Source organism: Nothobranchius furzeri, chromosome 3, assembly GCF_043380555.1.
Source record: "Nothobranchius furzeri strain GRZ-AD chromosome 3, NfurGRZ-RIMD1, whole genome shotgun sequence".
In the NCBI taxonomy this organism is placed as follows: Eukaryota; Metazoa; Chordata; class Actinopteri; order Cyprinodontiformes; family Nothobranchiidae; genus Nothobranchius; species Nothobranchius furzeri.
The window spans coordinates 65021190-65043779 of NC_091743.1; the positions used below are offsets into that span (position 1 = coordinate 65021190).

Genomic DNA, 22590 nt, shown 5'->3' on the forward strand with positions numbered 1-22590 from the left:
TAAATGTCAAGATAATAAAAATCTGCATTAAATTTTAGGCAAATGTCTTAACATTATTTTTTATCTGATGAACATACATTAGTACTGAGTGATGCTATCCGTTACATTTTAACCCTTTGATGCATAATGGTCACTGTAGTGGACAGGTACTCAAAATTGTCATTTATTTGTTTTTGCTATTAAACACAGCTGTTGAAGACTTTATTGCATGTGAGCCCCTCCATTTGTACTTCAGTAAGCCAAGCCAACATATTTCATGCTCAGAATGCATGCTGTCCACTGAGGTGGACATGTAATACATTATTTGTAAATTATAAAATTTTACAAAAAATATTTGTTGAAATTTGTTTCATTCACACCTAAAGACTAATGAATTTTTTTTAAAATCATGGTTGAAGATTTCATAATTCATGCATCAAAGGGTTAATGTCAAACTGTCATTTGATTGAAGAAAAACTGTGTTATCTAACACTTCAGCGTATCTGCAACTGTGAGAGTAACGAGGTTTTTCTCTGACAACTTAATTAAGTCAACACAGCTGAAGTCTCCGTGCTGCTGCTTTGTCTCTGGAGGCATCACTACCAACATGTAAAAGGCTGTAAACGCAAATGTGTGTGTCGAAAGACAAGTAAAAACATCGATTCTGTCTCTGGTCTGTCACCTCAAACCCAAAGTACACCAGAGCTTAACTCTTACACATGTTGAGACTGGGAGGCTCATGCCGGAGACAGGAAGGAACAAAAGAGGAAGGAGGATGAGGGCGGACTGCTGAGCGGTGGCGCTTGAGGCGAGGTGAGACAGAGGGAGAGGTGTATTCTTTTCTGTGAGGGGACACCTTGTCACCTCCCTGGCCCTCCATGTTTGTCACTGTCATTGGGTTGAGCTTTTCCTCATGTTGGAGTCTAAAATGATCTTGCAGCCTGTTGCTTAGCAACTTGTCCCAAAATGGAGCTGATTGGCGAGGGCGTGGAGGGCGGTGTCATGACATGTCAAGCAAGACTTGTGTGATTTTTGTCTAACATGCTGTCTCTCTGACGGATGTCTCCGCAGAAGTCCACCAGTCATGTGCTTTACAAAAATAGATCGTCAGGGTTAGAGAAACCCTGTGTGTGTGTGTGTGTGTGCGTGCGTGTGTGCGTGAGTGTGTGTGTGTGTGTGTGTGTGCGTGCGTGCGTGCGTGCGTGAGTGTGTGTACTGCAGGTACCGTGCATGTTATTCTTCTTTAAAGAAACATTTAATGGTGTTTTAAAGAAAATATCTAAGATTATAACATATTTCAGGATCTAGAGTTACTGTGTGTCTACATCAAAGGTGAAAATAATTTAATGCAACTTTAATGCCAGTTTTTCGAGAGCAGAGACAAGCTTGTGGTCTCTATTACTTTTGATGGGTGTTTAAAAATGTGGGCATCTCTCCATCACCCTCTGTGAGCCTGTCGGAGAGCCCTTGCACTGATGCATAATGTTGTTGTGTGTCTTTGCACCAATGCAGACGGAAAGTTTAAATTAGGCTTTACAAACAACTAGCCCGGCAAGCCAAACGCAATAAATATATTATTTAGTCTGGCAACACTCCATTGATGGTTCTCGGTCGTGGGGCGGGTCCTACTGCATGCTACTGGACAATGAACAACATGACATACTCACCGCAACAGATGTTGGTAAACCAGGCAGTCTGCTGGAGAAGAAGACATAAATACATCTTTTTTCTAAATAAAGGACCTAAATACATCTATCTGCTCCTGATTCTAATAAAGTCCAAATAGACCAAAATTGATGTAAAAGTCGTTTGAAAAGAGCTGCCGCCGTCTTGATCCACTCCGTCGCATCATCCCACCCACCAGACGAATAGAGTTTCCTGATTGGACCACAAATCTGATAGAGCACTGTGATTGGCCCACTATTGTGGACCAATCACAGCGCTCTGTTTGAAAACCCCATAGAGCCTCCTACAGGTTCGGCATGCTTATAAATGTCACACAATGCACTCAATGTTTTCTTGGGCAGGAGTAGCTCAACAGGTTGAGCGTGTTGTCCAGCAATCGGAAGGTTGCAGGTTCGATCTCGGCTGCGGACAGAGAATTCTGTTGTTGTGTTCTTGGGCAAGACACTTAACCCACCTTGCCTGCTGGTGGTGGTTGGAGGGACCGGTGGCGCCTGTGCTTGGCAGCCTCGCCTCTGTCAGTGTGCCCCAGGGCAGCTGTGGCTACATCGTAGCTCATCATCATCAGTGTGCGAATGTCTGTGTGAATGGATGAATGATTCACTGTAGTGTAAAGCCCTTTGGAGTCCTTACTCTGAGAGGCGCTATACAAGTGCGGGTCATCTATCACATTCTTTTTTTTTTTTTTTTCAAAAACAAGATGGTGTGGACACACATGGCCTAAGAAGACTTGCTCAGCTTAATCCCTCCATGATATTTCTGTGTATTGGAGTAGTAGCTTTACTGGGACCAGTTAAAAGCCATGTGGCTATCTGGGATGTGAAAAGAGAGATTTCTAAATGAGAAATCCTTCATCCCTTCTGCACCTTCAGGAAAATGAATTAACCAGTCGGCACACAATAATTGTCTTCAATCACCCTGACATTAAGTATTAATATTTGTGCATTAAAATGCCCTCTACCTGGGCTGCCACCTTATCGTGGTGGAGGGGTTTGAGTGCCCCAATGGTCCTAGGAGCTAAGTTGTCTGAGGCTTTATGCCTCTGGTAGGGTCATCCATGGCAAACAGGTCCTATGTGAGAGATCAGACAAAGAGTAGCCTAAAGACCTCTTATGATGAATAATATAAACTGTGTGGAAACTGTGTTCCCTCACCCGGACGTGGGTCACCGGGCCCCCCTTTGGAGCCAGGCCTGGAGGTGGGGCACGGTGGCGAGTGCCTGGTGGCCGGGCTGTCACTGATGGAGCCCAGCCGGGCCGAAGAAAAAACTTGGGTCCCCCTTCCCATGGGCTCACCACTCGTGGGAGGGACCAAAGGGGTCAAGTGCAATATATGATGGGTGGTAGTTGAGGGTGGGGACCTTGGCGGTCTGATCCTCGGCTACAGAAGCTGGCTCTTGGCACATGGAAAGTCACCTCTCTGGTGAAAAAGGAGCCTGAGTTGGTGTGTGAGGTTGAGAGGTTCTGACTAGATATAGACGGGCTCACCTCAACGCATGGCTCTGGCTCCGGAACCAGTTTCCTTGAGAGGGGTCGGACTTTCTACCACTCTGGAGTTGCTCCCATTGAGAGGCGCCAAGCAGGGGTGGGCATACTAGTTCCCCCCATCTTGGTGCCTGTACGTTGGGGCTTACCCCAGTGAATGAGAGGGTAGCCTCCCTCCGCCTACGTGTGTGGGGATGGGTTCTGACTGTGGCCTGTGCTTATGCACCAAACTACAGTTCAGACTACCCACCCTTTTTGGAGACCTTGGAGGGGGTGCTGGAGAGCGCTCATTCCAGTGACTCCTTCGTTCTGCTGGGGGACTTTAACACTCACGTGGACAACAACAGTGAGACCTGGTGAGGTGTGGTTGGGAGGAACGGCCCCCCAATCTGAATGAGTGGTGTTTTGTTATTGGACATCTGTACTAGTCATGAAATGTCCATAATGAACACCATGTTCAGACATAAAGGTGTCCATATGTGCTCATGGCACCAGGATACCTTAGGCCGCAGCTCGATGATCGACGTTGTTGTTTCATGTGACCTGCAGCTGCATATCTTGGACACTCGGGTGAAGAGAGGGACGGTGCTGTCAACTGACCACTACCTGGTGGTGAGTTTGCTCAGATGGTGGGGGAGGATGCCGGTCAGACCAGGCAGGCCAAAACGTATCGCGAGGGTCTGCTGGGAACGTCTGGCAGAGTGTCCTGTCAGAAGGAGCTTCAATTCCCACCTCAGACAGAACTTCCAAAATGTTCCGGGGGAGGCGGGGGACATTGAGTCTGATTGGACCCTGCTCTGTGCCTCCATTGATGAGGCGGCCAACCGGAGCTGTGGCCGCAGAATCGTCGGTGCCTGTCATGGTGGCAACCCCCGAACCCACTGGTGGACACCGGTGGTTAGGGATGCTGTCAAGATGAATAAAGAGTCCTATCAGGTATTTTTGTCCTGTGGAACTCCAGAGACAGCTGACAGGTACCGGCAGTCCAAGCAGAATGTGGCTCGGGTGGTCACCGAGGCAAAAACCCAGGCGTGGGAGGGGTTCGATGAGATCATGGAGCAAGACTTCCGTACGGCTTTGAGAAGATTCTGGTCCACCATCCAGCGCCTCAGGGGGAAAGCAGTGTGCTACCAACACTATTTATAGTGGGCACAGTGTGCTGCTGACCTCTACTCAGGACGTTGTGGATCAGTGGGCAGAATACTTCAAAGACCTCCTCAATCCCACCGATACATCTTCCAGTGAGGAAGCAGAGTCTGGGGACTTTGAGTTGGGCTCTCAAATCTCTGATGCTGAGGTTACTGAGGTGGTTAAAAAGCTCCTCTGTGGCAAGGCTCCAGGGGTGGATGAGATCCGCCCGGAGTTCCTTAAGGCTCTGGATGTTGTGGGGCTGTGTTGGCTGACGCGGCTCTGCAATATTGCGTGGACATCGGGGGCAGTCCCACTGGACTGGCAGACCGGGGTGGTGGTCCCCTTATTTAAAAAGGGGGACCACAGGGTATGTTCCAACTACAGGGGGATCACACTCCTTAGCCTTCCTGGTAAGGTCTATTCAGAGGTTCTGGAGAGGAGGGTTCGTCGGATTGTTGAACCTCAGATTCAGGAGGAGCAATGGTTTTCATCATAGCTGTGGAACATAGCATTGCCAGCAGTAAGTCGGGCTCATTCCCAGTGAGAGTTGGACTCCGCCAAGGTTGCCCTTTGTCACCAATTCTGACTGAGCTGGATTTCTAGGTGCAGCCATGGTGTGGTGGGCATCTGTTTTGGTGGCCTGAGGATCAGGTCTCTGCTTTTTGCAGATGATGTGGTCCTGTTGGCTTCATCAGAACGTGACCTTCAGCTTTCGCTAGAGCGGTTTGCAGCCACGTGTGAAGCAGCTGGGATGAGAATCAGCTCCTTTAAATCTGAGGCCATGGTCTTGATTCAGAAAAGGGTAGAATGCCTTCTCCGGGTCAGGGAAGAGGTGGAGGAGTTTAAGAATCCCGGGGTCTTGTTCACGAGTGAGGGAAAACTGGAGTGTGAGATCAACAGGCGGATTGGTGCTGCATCTGCAGTGATGCGGGCATTGTACCGGTCTGTCGTGGTGAAGAGAGAGCTGAGTCAGAAGGTGAAGCTCTCGATTTACCGGTCGATCTACGTTCCTGACCTCACCTATGGTCATGAGCTTTGGGCAGTGACAGAAAGAACGAGATTGCGGATACAAGTGGCCAAAATTTGTTTTCTCCGCAGAGTGGCTGGACTGTCCCTTAGGGATAGGGTGAGAAGTTCGGTCATCCGGGAGGGGCTCGAAGTAGATTAGCTGCTCCTCCACATCGAGAGGAGCCTTTTAAGGTAGCTCGGGCATCTGGTCAGGATGCCTCCTGGACGCCTCCCTGGTGAAGTTTTCCGGGCACGCCCAACCGGGAGGAGGCCTAAAGGGAGACCCAGAATACGTTGGAGGGACCATGTCTCTCACCTGGCCAGGAAACGCCTTGGGATTTCCCCGGAGGAGATGGCCCAAATGGCTGGGGAGAGGGAAGTCTGGGCCTCTCAACTTAGGCTACTGCCCCCGCGACCCGACTCCAGATAAGCAGGTGAAAATGGATGGATGGATGAAATGGCATTAACATGTTTGGTTGAATAACTGAATGTAGAGGGTGAAGCAGAGGAAGGAGGAGAGGAGAAAAAGGCAAAAAGAAGAATAACCTGAGACAGTCGAGGAATCCTGTTAGCCAAGCGTTGCAAAGATCCCATTACCTCCCAGGTTCACAACAGCATGTTGGCTATATCACATATTGATTTCTTCGAAAAGTCAATCTAACCTTGTTACAAATATTATGACTGCAGGGCAGTCCCTGAAGCTCAAGCCGCCCTGAAAACAGAAAACGAAAAACTTTCCCAATCTCCAGAGCCCAGGGCTTAGCCTCCTTTTCATTTTCACCTCACTTCAGGTGAGAAGCTGAGTCAGAGGACAGGACTGTTGTTGTTCCTGAGGTGACACTGGGATTTCTGGGTTTAATTCTCTAAAATGGAGTCAAGATGTCAAGGATTGCTGTAAAAAACAAACACACCAGGTGAATTATCTGAATGCATATTGGTGGGAATTTTGAAGATGGAGCATAGACACAAACAAAAAAATATGGAAGTGTGACTCTCTGTAGCAATACTTCCAATAATCATCACAAAGTGGAATAAATTACCAGCAGACAACATCTTTTTTCACCTGGAGACTCTCTGGGAGCTGTCCTCCTATATGTTATATCTTAATTCAATCTTCATTCGCCTGCCACATTCACGAGAACACTAAGAGAGCAGCAGTCCATAAAATAATAAGCCCATCAGCACAACACACACACACACACACACACCCTTTAGCTCTCGTGTTATACACAGTTTTCACATCTTCTATACATGAAGCATTCATATCAATGCTCTTAATGTGAGGAAATTTCCCTCAAAGCAGAAGGTGCTGTGCACTTCTCTGTCATTATCAACAAGCGCTGCAAATCGTGGTAAATAAACACAGAAAAAAGCCCAACATCAGCACGAGAGAGGAAGGCTTTTTTTCTTTTTTGGTGAAATGAGTCCAGGCCTGTATGTGCAACACGACCCTGCCGCATGTTTCTGAAATGCACGTTGCACATTATTCCTCCAATTTAAATGTAGTGCACAACACTTTGTCGAATGGGTCGGGGCGCACAAACACAATCTCCTGAGAGAGTTACACCCCCCCCCCCCCACCCCCCACCCCACCCCCAACCCCCGGCACAGTTAATGTATTGATTGTACAGCACAGTGCCATGATAAAACTATTTCATGAATTCCAATGAGACTCCTTTAGCAGACTGTTACAAAAGGAGCAAAATACAATCACCAGTGTGCAGAATATGTTGTTGTGTTCATTGCTCGTATAATGCGTTTCTTTTAGATATGTTTTTGGAGGGGGTGGGAGGCGGGTTGTAATGGCGGGGTGGCTGTGAATGCTTTAATCTCCTCTCTCAGAGCGAAACCTTGTTCAGTGTACGGAGTGCACGTCGACCTCGTGCACAGATCAGGCTTTATCTTGATTGTAGATATTGTCGAGCACGTACCTGTGATGCTGTGAACATGCCTATATCACGACACACATGATATATACTGTAGCTCTTTGGTGTTTTATACTCATTCACAACACCACCGCAGCTGTGTGCAAAGTTTAGTTTAGTGGGATTAACCTCTTAAAGGTTCCAGATCATACTATTTTAAACCTTTGAGAGCAAAGGTAGGCACAGAATATGATCAAATATTACTGTTGGCATATGTGATATTTCATTTATGTTAAATACAAGTTATTTTGGATTTATTGTCGAACCTCAGATTCAGGAGGAGCAATGTGGTTTCCATCCTAGACGTGGAACACTGGACCAGCAGGACCCTTAGGGGGGTCCTGGAGGGTGCGTGGGAATTTGCCCAACCAGTCTACATGTGTTTTATGGATTTGGAGAAGGCATTTGACCGCATCCCTCGGGGGGCCCTGTGGGGGGTACTCCGGGAGAATGGGGTACCAGGCCTTCTGATACGGGCTGTTAGGTCCCTGTATGACCGGTGTCAGTGCTTGGTCCGCATTGCCGGCAGTAACTCGGGCTCATTCCCAGTGAGAGTTGGACTCCGCCAAGGCTGCCTTTTGTCACCAATTCTGTTCATAACCATTATGGACAGGATTTCTAGGCGCTGCCAAGGTGTGGAGGGCATCCATGAGATAGAGTGAGAAGCCCGGTCATCTGGGAGGGGCTCGGAGTAGACCCGCTGCTCCTCCACATCGAGAGGAGCCAGTTGATGTGGCTCAGGCATCTGGTCAGGATGCCTCCTGGACGCCTCCCTGGTGAGGTTTTCCGGGCATGTCCAACTGGGAGGAGGCCTAAAGGTAGACCCAGGACACGGTGGAGGGACTATGTCTCTCACCTGGCCAGGGAACGCCTTGGGATTTCCCCGGAAGAGCTGGCCCAAGAGGCTGGGGAGAGGGAAGTCTGGGCCTCTTGACTTATGTAGGCTACTGCCCCCGCAACCATGGCCGAATTAATCATATGGGCAACTGGGCAATTGCCCAGGGGTCCACGAACTCTAAAGGGCCCAGGCCCAGGGCAGCAAGGTCACGAGCAAAATACTGTATCTGTAATCTCGCGCTTTATATTAAATTAGGGTGACCATTTGTCCTCTTTTCCCCGGACATGTCCACTTTTCATTGTCTGTCCGGGGCGTCGGGGGGGTTCTTGTATTGATGAAAATGTCCGGTTTTTCATCCAGGAGCAGGGATCGAATTATGGGAGCCTGGATATCCTACACATCCAGGGAGAGCCGGAAAAAATGTTTCTACCTGTATTACATCATTCATGGACTCTCAGTGTACCAGGGTTCGTTTGAGCAGAGAGCACAGAGAGCAGAGGAGCGCTGTTCGTTGGTGCGCTCCAGGCAGCTGCATCCAGCGCACGGTCAATTCTCAAAGTGGCGCAACCAAAAAACTAGAATTAACACACGATCGTTCACGTCCGCTTATGTTCTCTACTTTCTGTCTTATTTGTGCCTGAAGCGCTCTGCTACTGCAGAGCTCATCACCTGTGCTGCGGGGATTTCACCTCACTGATGCAGCATCGACACACGCTCTCCGCTTTGTGGTCAGGAGACCTTTGATCTGCTCGAAAGTAACTGCTGAGGTGAAAAAGTAAGAATCCAGGCAGCAGTTTTTCTGGAGAGTTTAGAGGAGATGCAGGAAGATGAGACAGACAGGACAGGAAAATTGTTTAATAAAAACAAGAAAACAAAAGAAAGTGTTGAAAAGTAAAATAGGTAGATTTATCTCCACTACACATTTTTACCTGTAAAAAACAACAAGTTATACACATGTAATAGTTATACATTTGATACAATTCAGATCACCTTGAAAACTCAGTCACACACCCAGGGCCGTTTCAAGACATTTTGGGGGCCAAAGCAAAACAGGGCTCCCCAGAAGCCTCTGTGTAATCCATACCCTCTCCAGTAGTGTTAGTTATACGGTGTTTATAAAAGCCCCTCAGACATTACTGACATGTTCTAATATTATCAGATGAAAAACTAAATGATCAGACATGCTGTCTCATCTGCTTCTTTTCTAAACTTGCTAAAAGTAGCAAAACCATTTGAAAGCCACTATTTGTGGATTCTCTGAAAGTTTCCATGGAGTGTGTGACAACTTATTTTTTCATTGACCCTATCGTCTAATCTCACAGCTGAAACAAGCATCCTTAATAATCTGTGCACAGGAAGCTTACCGATGCTGTAGGAAAACAAAAGGTATAATAAATTATCATTAATAAAACCTTGTTGCAGTATTAAAGCAGAAAAATTAGATTTTGCAATAAATATGCTAAATATTTACATATGAATTGTTTTAGAGCCCTTTTATTGGCAGAATCTGATATTAATTTCAGTTCTTGCAAAAAAAAAAAGGGTCCCAACGTGGTTTGTGTGGCGTTGCCATAGTGTGACATCATAGGCACAGATCCCCTGTCCTCTTTTTTGGAAATGGAAATATGATCATTAAACAAACTGTCCACCCGGGCTTTTGCGCTGCACAGAGACGCTTCGCTGCCTACGACTTTGAACGCCAGCTGAGAGTCAGTCTCATGCAGACTGGCCAATGAAGAGAGGGCCTCAAAGAAGACCCTCTCCTCATTGGTCATTCCACATGAGGTGGGTCAAAGGTTACCCTGAGTGGGTTACGTGATGTCAGGCATTCAAGTATTGAGTATATTTACTGCATATTACAGTAAAATATTCTGTATGTGACCATATTATGCTGATCCTTGGGTCGTAATGATGGGGCCCTTGAATATTGTTGCCCAGGGTACAACAAAGTGTTAACCTGACCCTGCCCGCGACCCGACTCCGGATAAGCGGATGAAAATGGATGGATGGACAAGTTATTTTCATCAGCCTGAATTCACAGCCGGGCATGAACCAGTTCTTTTCAGTGAAGCTCCATGCACGCCCACTCTGACAACAGCGTCTTAGGCCAGCCTGCTGTTGAATTATCCTTGGTAGTCCAGTGGTTAATACCTGCCTTGACAGTCTAACCACTGGACCATCTAGTCTGTTACAAAGTAATAGTCACCTAACACACGTATCCTGCACTGGCCAGGGGAGGCAGGTTTCAGATCAGAGACTAGCTTCCAGGAGAGGAGTAGGGCCTGATTAGTTTCCAATGATGCTTTATGGGATTTTCAAGGAAAAAATGAAAATTTGCTGCTGAAATAGGAAAATGGTGTGAGCCTTTTTTCATGAGGAAATTATATCACATGGTAAAAAGCTCCTAAAAGGGGATTTTCCATTAAATTGCCCCCTTAAACTAGAGGTTTGCAACTGTTAGCTTTGGAGCAACAAGCAGTCCTCATTGATATCGATTTTAATAACCTCAGTTAAAGGTTAAGCTGGTGTTTCGCCCAATTCTTTGCAAGTCCATCCATTTATCCATTCATTCATCTATGTATTCATCCATCCATCCTTCCACTTTCCATCGTGGTACTTTGTCTCAAATCTAAATTAGCTCCTGTAATTCCTTGCAGTCAATGTGATTTTTGAGGTAACCAAGAAAGAATAGGATCATTATTGAGTAGTTTCATGAGTTTTTCACATTGCATGCTAGCTGTTACTATTCAGTTACGTTGTTTATGCTAAGCTACAGCTAACATAATACTGCTAGCTTAGGAGAATGACTGGGGTGGTTATAAAATGCTTTTTCTCTGGTGGATATAGCAACAGACTAAATTTCACTTAGGGGTGGAATAAATAAATAATAAATATACATTGTGACAATGAAATGGTGTGTAGAGACTAGACTTGATGTAAAACAGATTAGTGCTGCTGAGGTGTTGGCTCTGCTGCCCGTTGGTTTTGACGTGGAGGGACAGAGAGGGCTCTGCTCAGCACCATCCAGGCCCATCTGCTTGTCACCTGGTCTTGGCATGCAGGAGAATGGGTAATGACAGGAAAAGAACGGCATCAGTGGGCAGAAGCCGAGAGGTAATTACTAACTGGAATCCATGCAGAAACGACACATCTGGATCCACGAGTCAAAACGTGGTGAATCATACGCCGACACCAGCTCTTAAGTCCTGATTTCTATCAGTCAGAGTGGCGATATGAGTCAGAAGACTGAAAATCCTTGACTCCATTCTGATCCCGACGATCTCCACCGCTCAGAGGCAGAGACAAAAATCAAGTCGTACTTAAGGCGATGAAAAAGGGAAGGGGGGAGAGCGGCGCTGATATGCCAGGCCAATCTGTGTAGAAGATCAGCCATGGCAGCACTATAGCTCCAGCTCTATATGGGCTCTCCTCTACTCCATCACGACTCACACATCTTTGCTAAACCCCATTACTGCTGATCAATGCTGCCTCTTTCACAGCTGCAGAGAAACGATCTGCTTGAACGTAATATTTCCACAGCATATTTTAAGGGGAAAGCTTGCTTCATTGTGAGGTTTTTTTTTACGTCGGTGCAGCTGAGGATGACCCATAATGACGGAGTAATAGAACTCTGTATTGCCTTTTAATTAACATTTAGCCCCCTTCAAAAATAACTTGAATTCCCATTAAAGAGCTATTCTCCTCCATGAGAAATAGACTGACCACAGAAGTTAATGAAATTGTGCAGTTGGTCCGTGAGCATCAGCCGCCACCAAATGACCCCGCTTTAATCTCCAGATGAGGTGACGAAGTCCATGCACGAGCCTCGGGGAGTTTAGACGTGTGCCACTTTCTGACCAAGCTTCAGTCCCGCATCGATGATCACTTTCACAAACTCTGTCTGCTAAAAATAAAATAAAAAATAATAATTCAGCAGCTGCCACATAGAGACTCAGGTCTCTCCTCTTCCTCATTGCCTCAAATTAAGATTTCAGTAATTAAATTGATAAAAGTCATGCATGCCTAAATGCCTCATGGTTCCAGACCTGATTTCCTTTGCCACACACAAGTGGGAAGCTGCAGAAGTTCTACCTTTGATGTAGCATTTTTATATTATTGGAAATAATTGGATTCTTGATCCTCCATCTCTCTCTATCTCTTATGGGTTTTTTATTTTTAATTTTTTTTGCCTGTACTCACTCTTGTTAATCAGCCTCTTCTAGAGCTGTTTCTTTCTGCGACATTGGTGATTTCAAAAATAAAGTGGTTTGCGATTTGAAAGCAGATTTGACTCGCCTCTGGTCAGAGGTCATTGCGCGGTTTAGAGTGGCTTCAGCTGGTGAGAGATGCTGGAGCAGCGGCCAAGCCAAGTGGGCTCCTCCCTCCATCGCTGCCTCCATATCAGCTTGGCTGGGCACAAAAAAAAACCTCTTTGGCCCTCGGGCAGCTGGCTTCCCTCCACGCTTAGCAGAACGTCTGATAATCAGCAGAAAAGAGACCCCTGATGATTACTCTGCCTAAGACGGCTGCTAACTGCTCGCCTGCTCGCTCCTCAGAATGTCAAACTACTGCTCACATTGCAGACACCCCCCCACCCCCACCCCTCCATCAAGCCTCAGAAAAACCTGTGCCGTCTATCAATCTCAAGCCTCTTTGAATCAGTGGCAAATGTGAATTTAATTGCTATTGGAAGAGACTGAAGGGATTTTTTTTTTTTTTTTTTGCTTTCCTTCTGTGTGTCATCCTCTATCAACAGCGGGCAGATGTTAAGTGTGCTCATCTTCCAGGACACCGTTCTGGCCAGCTACGACACACACACACACACTCTCTCTCTCTCTCTGCAGACATTATTTCAAAAGTTACTTTGCTCCTAAAGCCTTACACATCGTCCCTTCCTAAGAAAAGGTTTGCTGTTGGTGTTGGTGCTGCTGTAACAAGTGAATTTCCTCACTGTGGGATCAATAAAGTCTATTCTATTTAAAGGAAGAAATGTTTTTGACACCCTAAAGGAGCATCAGCTGCCTTACTTTTGTGAGATTACTGTGGTCAGAATGAGCTTCCTCAGCACCAGTCACCTCCACTCAGGCTGCTCCTTCACACTTAATCTAGAAGGAACTGGTGGGGAAAAGCGCAGTCATCAAACACTGATCATTTATTTTCAGTAAATTAAAAAATCCTAAATAAAGTTGGATTGTTGAACGAGTTAAGCTGGGTGAGCTTTACCTAGATAATTTCTGCCAAAACTTTTAAAGTCAATTCTTCGCTTTGTGATTCAGAAAAATTGGTTTTAACACTCATACATGAACTCTAATTAGAACGTTATTATAATTAAAGCTACCCTGAAATGAAGAAACAGCTAAAGCAGGTGTGCAGAACTGTTTCTCTGTTCAAATCATTTCTGCCAAAACAAAACCATGCCTGATATGTTTTTGTAATGATCTCTGAAAGTTATTTCACATAGAAAACAACATTTCCAGCCATTTTCATTGAAATAACTAGGCTTTCACTTTTGTATTAATGTTCTGACTTTTACAAATGTTTTAGTTGTTCATGGTTTTCAGACTCCTAATGAAGGACTTTGTTGTGTCGGATTTCTGATGGTTGTTGTGCTAAGTGTGTTATTTAGTCAGAACACCAATAATTACTGTGGTTCATACACTAATTAGTTAGACGCTGTTAATAAGTGAAAAGGGTCTCTCCGCGCTGAAGTCAGCCAATAGTGGCTACGGCTAACACTGAAGAATAGAACAACTTATTAGCTCTCCTAAGCACATAAGCCTTTTCAGTATTCTGTAGCTTAAGTGAGCTCAGCTATGGTTGCTCCATATGATTATGGCTCAGTTCATTGTGGCTTTGACTTCTTCCTCTGGTGCAGTTTTCAGAGATTACGGGAACAAATTAAAGGCCCTTCTTTGCCTCTTTCTGTGCAGGTACATCCAAGGTGCATCTTCTCCGAAGGATATGGTCATCATTGTGGATGTGTGAGTATTTCAGTTCTCTTTCACCTTGCCCCCCCCCCCCCCCCCCCCCAAAAAAAATACAAGACATCCCCTTCAAAGGGACTCTAGTGCCACCTGTTGGTTTGATGAAATGCTGAACTTGTAAGGAGATTATCGCCACTTATCCTCCACCCTGTAGGCCTCACATGCTGGTTTAATGGTTCAGGAAGCCTCAGTTAGGCCTGTGATCCTTACATGGGGGCACAAAGGCGGTAAGCATGTGAGGAGGCTGATTTTTTTCATTCCTTTTCCTGCAGGAGTGGAAGTGTGAGCGGACTCACTCTGAAACTCATGAAAACTTCTGTGGCTGAGATGCTCGAAACTCTGTCGGACGATGACTACGTCAACGTGGCAAAGGTAAATCTCTGTTTGAAGTCAACAATACAAATGGCTCTCAGATGTGGTTTACATACTAACAATTGCAGATTTTGTGGGATTAATGAGCGCCTGCTCATATTTACTCTTCCTGCATCACCATCCTCCACACAGAATTAAATCCATCATTTGTCTTTCACTCTCTGCTGATTACCGAGTTTTCCATTAGGCCTAATACACGCAGAATGTTACTTTTATTCCGTTTTGCATGGCAGATAAGATGCATATGCTCACTTACTCTTAAACTCCATAAAAACACATCTGGTAGCCTGGTGTGGTGGCTCATTTTGTAGACTCTTCCTTGGTAATCCTTCATAATCCATTGCTTTTAGCCACTGTATGCTCCTAAATCCCAGCTCGAAGAGCAGGAAATAAGCATGGTAATCTGGGTGGGAGCGCATCTGATTTTCGCCATAGTGAAGCAAGTGAGGACTTACATAAACCAACGGTGAATTATGTGCAATAATAGCTAAAAAGATGCCTACAGTTATCACTAAATGTGATTTCTTATTTCTGCATGCTTTAGCTTTTTTGTGTTTTTTTTTTATAGAAACACGTTGACTTTTGTATTCTCTATACGTGTGTGTGATTCCTTTTGCATTTTACAGCAGCTCCCATGGGAAATGTCAGCTTCCCCCCTACACCCCACCCCCACCCACACACACACACACACACACACACACACACACACAAAAAAACATTTTTGCATCAACCTGTGCTGAAAATGTCAGTGGATTCTGAAGCTGACCTTCAGGAAGAAACAACATTTGAGACATGTCATTTCAGACATTTGCTGCTAATGTGCTAATCATGCATAGACACCGCCCGCAAGAAGAGATACACACATGCAAACATGCTGCACGGACGTGTACACAGTTTTAGGCTAATTCAGTGGATGAGATGAGACAGGTGATATTACCTTGGCTGGGCTTCCGTTCAGTGCATTGTGTTGGCATTTCAGGTGCACCTGTTCTTTATGGGGAAAGTTGTAATTATCGGTGTTTACTGCCAGCCCGAGAGCAGCCGGGCAGCTTGCATCTGTGCACACCCACGTCTGCATCCTGACTCCCATGAACTACACATCTAAACATGCACACACACACATATTCAGTACACCTGACACGTTCTGGATTATTCTTCACCAGATTACTTTTGTGTTTGTGTACGTCTCTGTTTCCAGTTCAACGAAAAAGCAGAGGCCGTTGTCCCATGCTTCAGGACGTTGGTCCAAGCCAACGTTCGCAACAAGAAGATTTTCAAGAAAGCCGTCATGCACATGCAAGCCAAAGGAACCACGGATTACAAGTCCGGCTTCACGTTTGCATTTGAGCAGCTTCTCAATGTAAGAGTTAGTGACTGAAGTCAGACTAAACCAAGACTTTTAAAAGTCAAAACAAGTCCATGTATATCAAAGAAAAGTCATGACACAAAATGTTCTAAAGATGAAATCCAGATTAATTTTTTTTCTTGCAGCACCATCTAGTGGCTGACAAATGTATCACACTAAGCCGTGGTTTCCACTTCCGTATTTACGGCCAAAGCAACACCTCTCGTTTACGAATGCGCTTTTCTAGCCAACAAAACGGAGCTACACATTGTTTTACAATTATTATTCACATGTGATGTTGTGTATTCATATGTTTATATTTTAAAGACTTACTTGTCCATGAGAAAGGTCACAAACCTGCATCAGGTTTTAGATAAACGCAAGAACAAAAACAACCTTTTCTCCGTTGTTTTCAGAGCAGCAGCATGAATGAAACAAAACTTCTGTCATAGAAAACTTGTCGTCTTAGATTTCTTGAACAAAGTTGGTAACACTTTACAATAAGGGGCTCTATTAATATTACAAATTGCATCATTAAGCATTAATAAACTATTAAATAAATTATTAGCAACTGCTTAATTTTAATGTTAATAATAAGTAATGCTTTACTAAGCAAACACCCCCCAGGCCCCTTTGTTATAACCTTAAGAACCTTCAATAGTAAACAATATCTGTAGCGTTAATAAATTCAATTAAATTGATTTCAATTCAAGTTTATTTATATAGCATCAAATCACGACAAGCGTCATCTCAAGGCACTTCACATAATAAACATTCCAATACATGTCAGTTCATTAAGCCAATCAGAAAAAAGTTTCCTACATAAGGAACCCAGCAAATTGCATCAAGTCACTGACACCTTTATAGCAATCCTCATACTAAGCAAGCATTTAGCGACAGTGGAGAGGAAAACTCCCTTTTAACAGGAAGAAACCTCCAGAGGATCCTGGCTCAGTATAGAGCTCAGGGAGTTGACGTCACTTCTCCTGGCATGCAACAGTTCAAATCGAAACGGCGCCATCTTGGCAGGCAGAAGCCCGCTGTTGGGTTAAATTGGAGTAAATGGAGGTCTAACTGGTCCACCACCACTGAGAACTACATCTCCCAGAATGCACCAACAAAATGGCGACTGATTGGTGATAAAAACACCTATGCAGGGTGGTGGCCCTCAGTCCTCAGTCAAACAGGAACAGCACAGCAAGCTCTAACAATGAGTTGACTCTAAAGACGCCAATGGTTGGTAACTATTGTTTTATTTATGATATGAAGTTGTTTTGGGTGACCTTTGAAGTCATGCATAATTTAATTGTTTACACTGTTAGTGTGGGAAGATTTAGTTTAGAAGTTCTTTGTTTATTGTATTTTATATAAATTATGTGTAATCTAACACTTATCTCTGTTCTTTGAAGGTTATCAACCTAATGTTCACTGAACTGACATAATAAAAATTGTTGGAATGTGAAGGAGTTGTCCCAAAGTGACCCTTTAGAGTGAAACTAGTTTGGAGCTTGACACCCGCAGCTAGGCTATTTGTTATTGTCAGAAAACTCAATCAAACGGGAAATATGGTAGATTCCTGTTGTGCCCCAGGATGCAAGAACAGACGCGGACAAGATAAGGGAAGAGCCTTTTACAGGATTCCCCAAGATCCGGAACACCACAAACGTTGGATCATTGTAATAAAACGCGCTAGTGACCGGGCTAAAATGAAACTGTGGGATGCCGAGAGTAAAGGTTTTCGCTTATGCAGCGACCACTTCATATCAGGTACTTAAACATTTCCTCAACTGTATCTGGTATTTATGTTAAATGCTTTTATTATGATTCTTAGTGGGCTTCCTTAACTTATTTTGGCGTGGCTTTTTCTGTCTTATTACTCATAGTAACAAGTAAACATCACGTAAAACGTTGCCTTGTGATTACTGGGTGCTGCCGTTTCCGTATTTTATGATCACAGCATTTAACCGGCTAAGCTGTATTTCATTTTTAAGCAATGGTTGATCAATTGTCAGATCACACATGATAAGCACTTTGGATTGTTATTATTTGTCTCACCGAGACAGATCTCAGACAGATCCTGAGACGCTCCTGCCTGACATATTTATTTTATTCACGGAAAAAAATCTAACTAGTGATTTCTCTTGGCGTTCAGTTTATACATTTAAACAGCACAGCACTCTATTTAAACTACATGTAAATCTATGTTATTTGTCATCCATCCATTTTCATCCGCTTATCCGGAGTCGGGTCGCGGCAGTGGCGGTTCTACATGGAATTACTCCCCGGGCGAGGCCCCATTTGAGCGCCCCCACCCCCCACCACCACCACCACCACCACCAGCCCCCACACCTGCAAGAACACATGCATGTTTTCTACAAACAGGCATGTTTTATTAGAACGACTATTGAACATTCATTTTTCTAAGTTGCACATATCTGATTTGGGCAGCAGTAGCTCAGGTGGTAGAGCGGGTTGTCTCATGATCGGAGGGTCATGGGTTCGATTCCAGCTCCTGCCAGGGGTATCCTGCTGTTGTGTCCTTGAGCAAGACACTTCACCCAACTTGCCTGTGTTAGTGGTGGTCAGAGGGGCCGACGGCGCCAAATGGCAGCCTCGCCTCTGTCAGACCTCCCCAGGGAGGCTGTGGCTACAAGTAGCTTACCATCACTAGCAGTGTGTGAATGTGAGAGTGTGTGGGAAGCGTCTTTGAGTGTCTAGAAAAGCGCTATATAAGTTCAATGCATTATTATTATTATTATTATTATTAATTACTATGAAGTTGTCAGGAGGTAAAGCAATATACATTATATACTGTATCAAAATATATAGAATCAAATATACAAAAACAACTAAACTAACTAAATATTAAGAATATATGAACATAATATATATTAAATATTCTAAATAGCAAAAATATTTCACACATAACAAACTAAAGATAATCACTACAGCATTGCACTTAGAACAGAAAACACAAACTAAAATTAAAACCTAACCTTGATGCAAAGTCATCAATAATGTTATCATATGAATCTGCTCCCCTACTGAGTGATTGATACTAATCAGAGCCAGGTTAAAGAGCCGCCCCTGAAACATAGTTGACCTCAGGTATGACTTGATCAAGTTTTGAAAAGCTGCTCTCAGCTTGAGCCACAGTGACTGGCAGAGCAGTCCAAAAGTTGGGGTAGATCTCCAATAGATCTCATGATCCATAATATTTTAGAATTGCCTCTGAAATTGTAATTTAAACTGACATAAAAAAAAACTGTAGACTACCAAAAATGCCAACTTTTACAGAACAAATCATGTAAAAAATAATCAGTGCAGCCATCTGCAATAAATAAACAGGATAGTTAGTGGTGACTGGGGAGTTTTCTTCTGCTTGTAGAGTTGTTTTATTTATTATTATGTGAACATGATCAACATGTGTTTGTTGTTGTTCAGGCAGGCCAACGGCTGCAGCGAGCATTTAACAAATCCTAGTTTGAATCAGTAAAAAACGATTCAAGGAATTTTTTCAAACCATTTGAATATTCATTTCAATATTTCAGCCCTATTAGCTCTGTAAGCAATTAGTTGACCGAATTTAACCGTTAAAATCCCAGTTAACTGGTTCAAAAAATTGAAAACATGCATCATGAGAGCGAACATACCTTTATCTTTCTCCTCTTTTTTTCTTTTTTTTTTTTTTTCCTGAATCGGGCACCTGGTGGTTTTAGCCTTTTTATGTTCATCTCTTCTGTTTGGCTCTTGACTCAATAAGTTTCCTTTAGTCAGGACTAAACAATTTGACCTTGATGGGTGGGTGACCACAAAATCGTTTTGTTTTTCCTTTTTTTATTCGGACATTTCACACAATTCAGAAAAACCTGAAAGAATGATAGGCCTGTGTTTATGATATTAGAAATGAAATGTGCTTTAAATAGAAGAGCATCAAGAAGTGATTGACTTTAGCCATGTTACAGTTGATTCAGCCCCTACCCGCTCATTTCATTTGGGAAAGACCCAGAGGTGAATTTCCCCGCCGCACTGCCTCTTCTTGATACACGCACGGTGCACGTGAACGTTCTCAGTCAGCAGGAGCGCCTGCAGCTGCAGGGGACGCCAACTTGCTGTTTCCAATCCAGACACTGTGATATGACAGATAATAGAAAACCTCGGTGTGGCGCAGATTTCTTTCTTTTTTTTTTTTTTTTTACTCAGCACTTGTGCGCCCCTTTTGTGTCATGAAAAAATGCCGCCCCGGGCAACTGCCCTACCTGCCCGTGCCTAAAACCGCTACTGGGTCGCGGGGACGGTAGCCTAAGTCGAGAGGTCCAGACTTCCCTCTCCCCAGCCGCTTGGGCCAGTTCCTCCGGGGAAATCCCAAGGCATTCCCTGGCCAGGTCCGCTCCGACAGCTTCTGGCGTTTTTTAAAAGTATCCCAGGGGCATGGTAAGAGTCAGAGATATTTAGTCTATTTAATTTCTGACTATATAAAACGATTTATTTGGTTTTAAAGTGTGAAGTAAACTGGCGGAGTAAACTCCAAGCCAATCCCATTCATTTTGTTTACCTTTGTTGCCAGCCAACATGGCGTCTACTCTCTGAGAGTCATGTGACATCCGGAGCTCTATACGCAGCCATCCGCCACGACTCACTAGGGATCAAGAAGACAGAGCAGACACACGCATACACCAACACCAGCCCACCCACACACAAACACACATACACACATGCACACACAACATATATACCAAGTAATGTTTCAATGGTTACATTATGATTCCTTAGTAAATATTCTATTTGGTGAGAGATACACTTCATTGTATTTAGTGAATCTATAATTAAATGGGTAAACTAGTAGTAGCACATTCAATGTGAAAGAAAGCAAAATGTTATTATCAGGAGAGGGAGAATGATTAAATGGTTAGGAACAGTGTTCAAGCCAATGACCCCCTCCATGAGGCCACCACAGCTCAGCAGAACATCATTGTAGCTTCTTCTGGGGAGATAAACACCAAGAGAAAAAATAAAGTTAACAGCTGAAATAGCTGGAAATAATACAGTTAAAGAGTAAATTGTAGAAGAAAGTGGTCGATTGTGGAAAGTGGTCAGTGTGTCCTCCAGCAGTCTAAGCCTATAGCAGCATAACTACAGAGATAACTCTGGATAACCTAGCCTTTTTTAGATGGAGCTAGGGCCTGGGAGAGCTGTCTTTACCGACTGTACACTCTACCTCCCTCTACTCCCCCACTTGTCCAGATTTAGGCTAACATCAGATTTTAACCATAGGCCCTATCAAATAAAATGTTTTAAGCCTATTCTTAAAAGTAGACAAGGTGTCTGCCTCACGGACCGGGCAGCTGGGAGCTGGTTCCACAGGAGAGGAGCCTGATAGCTAAAAGATCTGCCTCCCATCTTATTTTTAGATATTCTGGGAACCACCAGTAAACCTGCAGTCTGAGAGTGAAGTGCTGAGTTAGGAACATATGGAACAATCAGGTCACTGATGTGTGATGGAGGGATAAAGGGATTCTTTGTTTATCAATGCTTAATAATGCACTAAGTAACATTAATAAAGGAACTCTTACTGTAAATTGTTACTAAAAAGTTAATATTATCAAAACTGAAATGACCTGACAAGGTAAAGCTTTCATTTCAGAGTCAGACTGGAATGAGCAGCTTGGGGAAATTGTTACATTACCAATGATTTGAAGTTAGTAGGTGTTTTTAAAAAGGTCATTTTCCACTATTACCAGTAAGACATGGACCTATTAGCAATGGTTTCAACTGGTCTTGTTCAAAAAACCGAGGCTGGGATGAGACTGGGTTAAAATGCAGATCTGGATTACCACGGCACTAGATTATTTTGTTTTTTCAGTGCCAATGCCTCTGTCTAATCCCATTAATCTAACTGAATTTATTGGTGATAACATGAGGCTGACAGTGAGTGGCTCAGGTTTGCATAAGACATTTCCAGCACGCTGTCATTTTTGATGCTAAATCTGATTATAACTGCTGTTGTGAGAGCAACGCCATCTTTGGCGGCAGCCGTCCACGTGCTCTCGGCACAGGTGCTGCCTCAGCTCCGTATGCTGCTGCGTATTTTACGAGGCCGCCACCCTAATGGGCTCTGATGGAATGATTGATGAGCGTAGCCCAGAGGAGATCAGCCACAGACACTTTATATTCCTCTGGTGGGCTTGGAGGCATAGAGCCAAGTTCTCTCGCTTTCTGTTGGAGGAACGGCAAATAAAAGGCCCCTTTAATCGGTGTCTGTCACAGAGTCGCTGAGTGATTGGTGGCAGAAGCACAATAAACAATCTGTAATCGTGGCAATATTATTTATCTTTATTAGAATCTTGTCACATTGGCATGCTGCTGGCCTGCGTGTCAGCAGCAGCTGTCGTGGTGGATGGAACGGGGATGGCAAATTTAATGGCGAGATAAAGCCAATATTTAAGAGTCAATGCTAGATTTGTGCCAGTGTGTGGAAGCCTGTCTAAATAGATCTATAAATGTGGACGAAATTCTAAAATTGACAGAAAAATTGGGATTAGAAGGATGTGCTGCAACATGGTGGGGTGGAAATAAAACAGCACTGAAGGACAAATGCTAAGAGCTAATATGGGGATGGAAACCTTGCCTCAACTTGTGTTCTTGTATTTTCTGTAACCGGTGCTTCTTTTGTCTCTGCTGTCATACTTTTGTTCGCCACAGGAGACCAGTGCACCGAGGGCCAACTGCAATAAGATGATAATGATGTTTACAGATGGCGGGGAAGATCGTGCACAGGAAATCTTTGAGAAGTACAACTGGCCCAACAAAACAGTGAGTGTATCTTCACGTCTGCTTTCCC

General features: G+C 44.2%; 1 protein-coding gene across 4 annotated transcripts in view; it reads left to right on the forward strand.

Moving 5' to 3' along the window:
• cacna2d2a (calcium channel, voltage-dependent, alpha 2/delta subunit 2a) overlaps positions 1-22590 on the forward strand; it is a 214157-nt gene that overhangs the window by 154938 nt on the left and 36629 nt on the right. For all 4 annotated transcript variants that reach the window (XM_070549925.1, XM_070549926.1, XM_054730345.2 and 1 more), the window contains 4 exons: positions 13979-14029; positions 14305-14404; positions 15603-15764; positions 22452-22562. In XM_070549925.1, coding sequence (XP_070406026.1) covers positions 13979-14029; positions 14305-14404; positions 15603-15764; positions 22452-22562 — 424 coding nt within the window. The remainder of the gene's footprint in view (positions 1-13978; positions 14030-14304; positions 14405-15602; positions 15765-22451; positions 22563-22590) is intronic.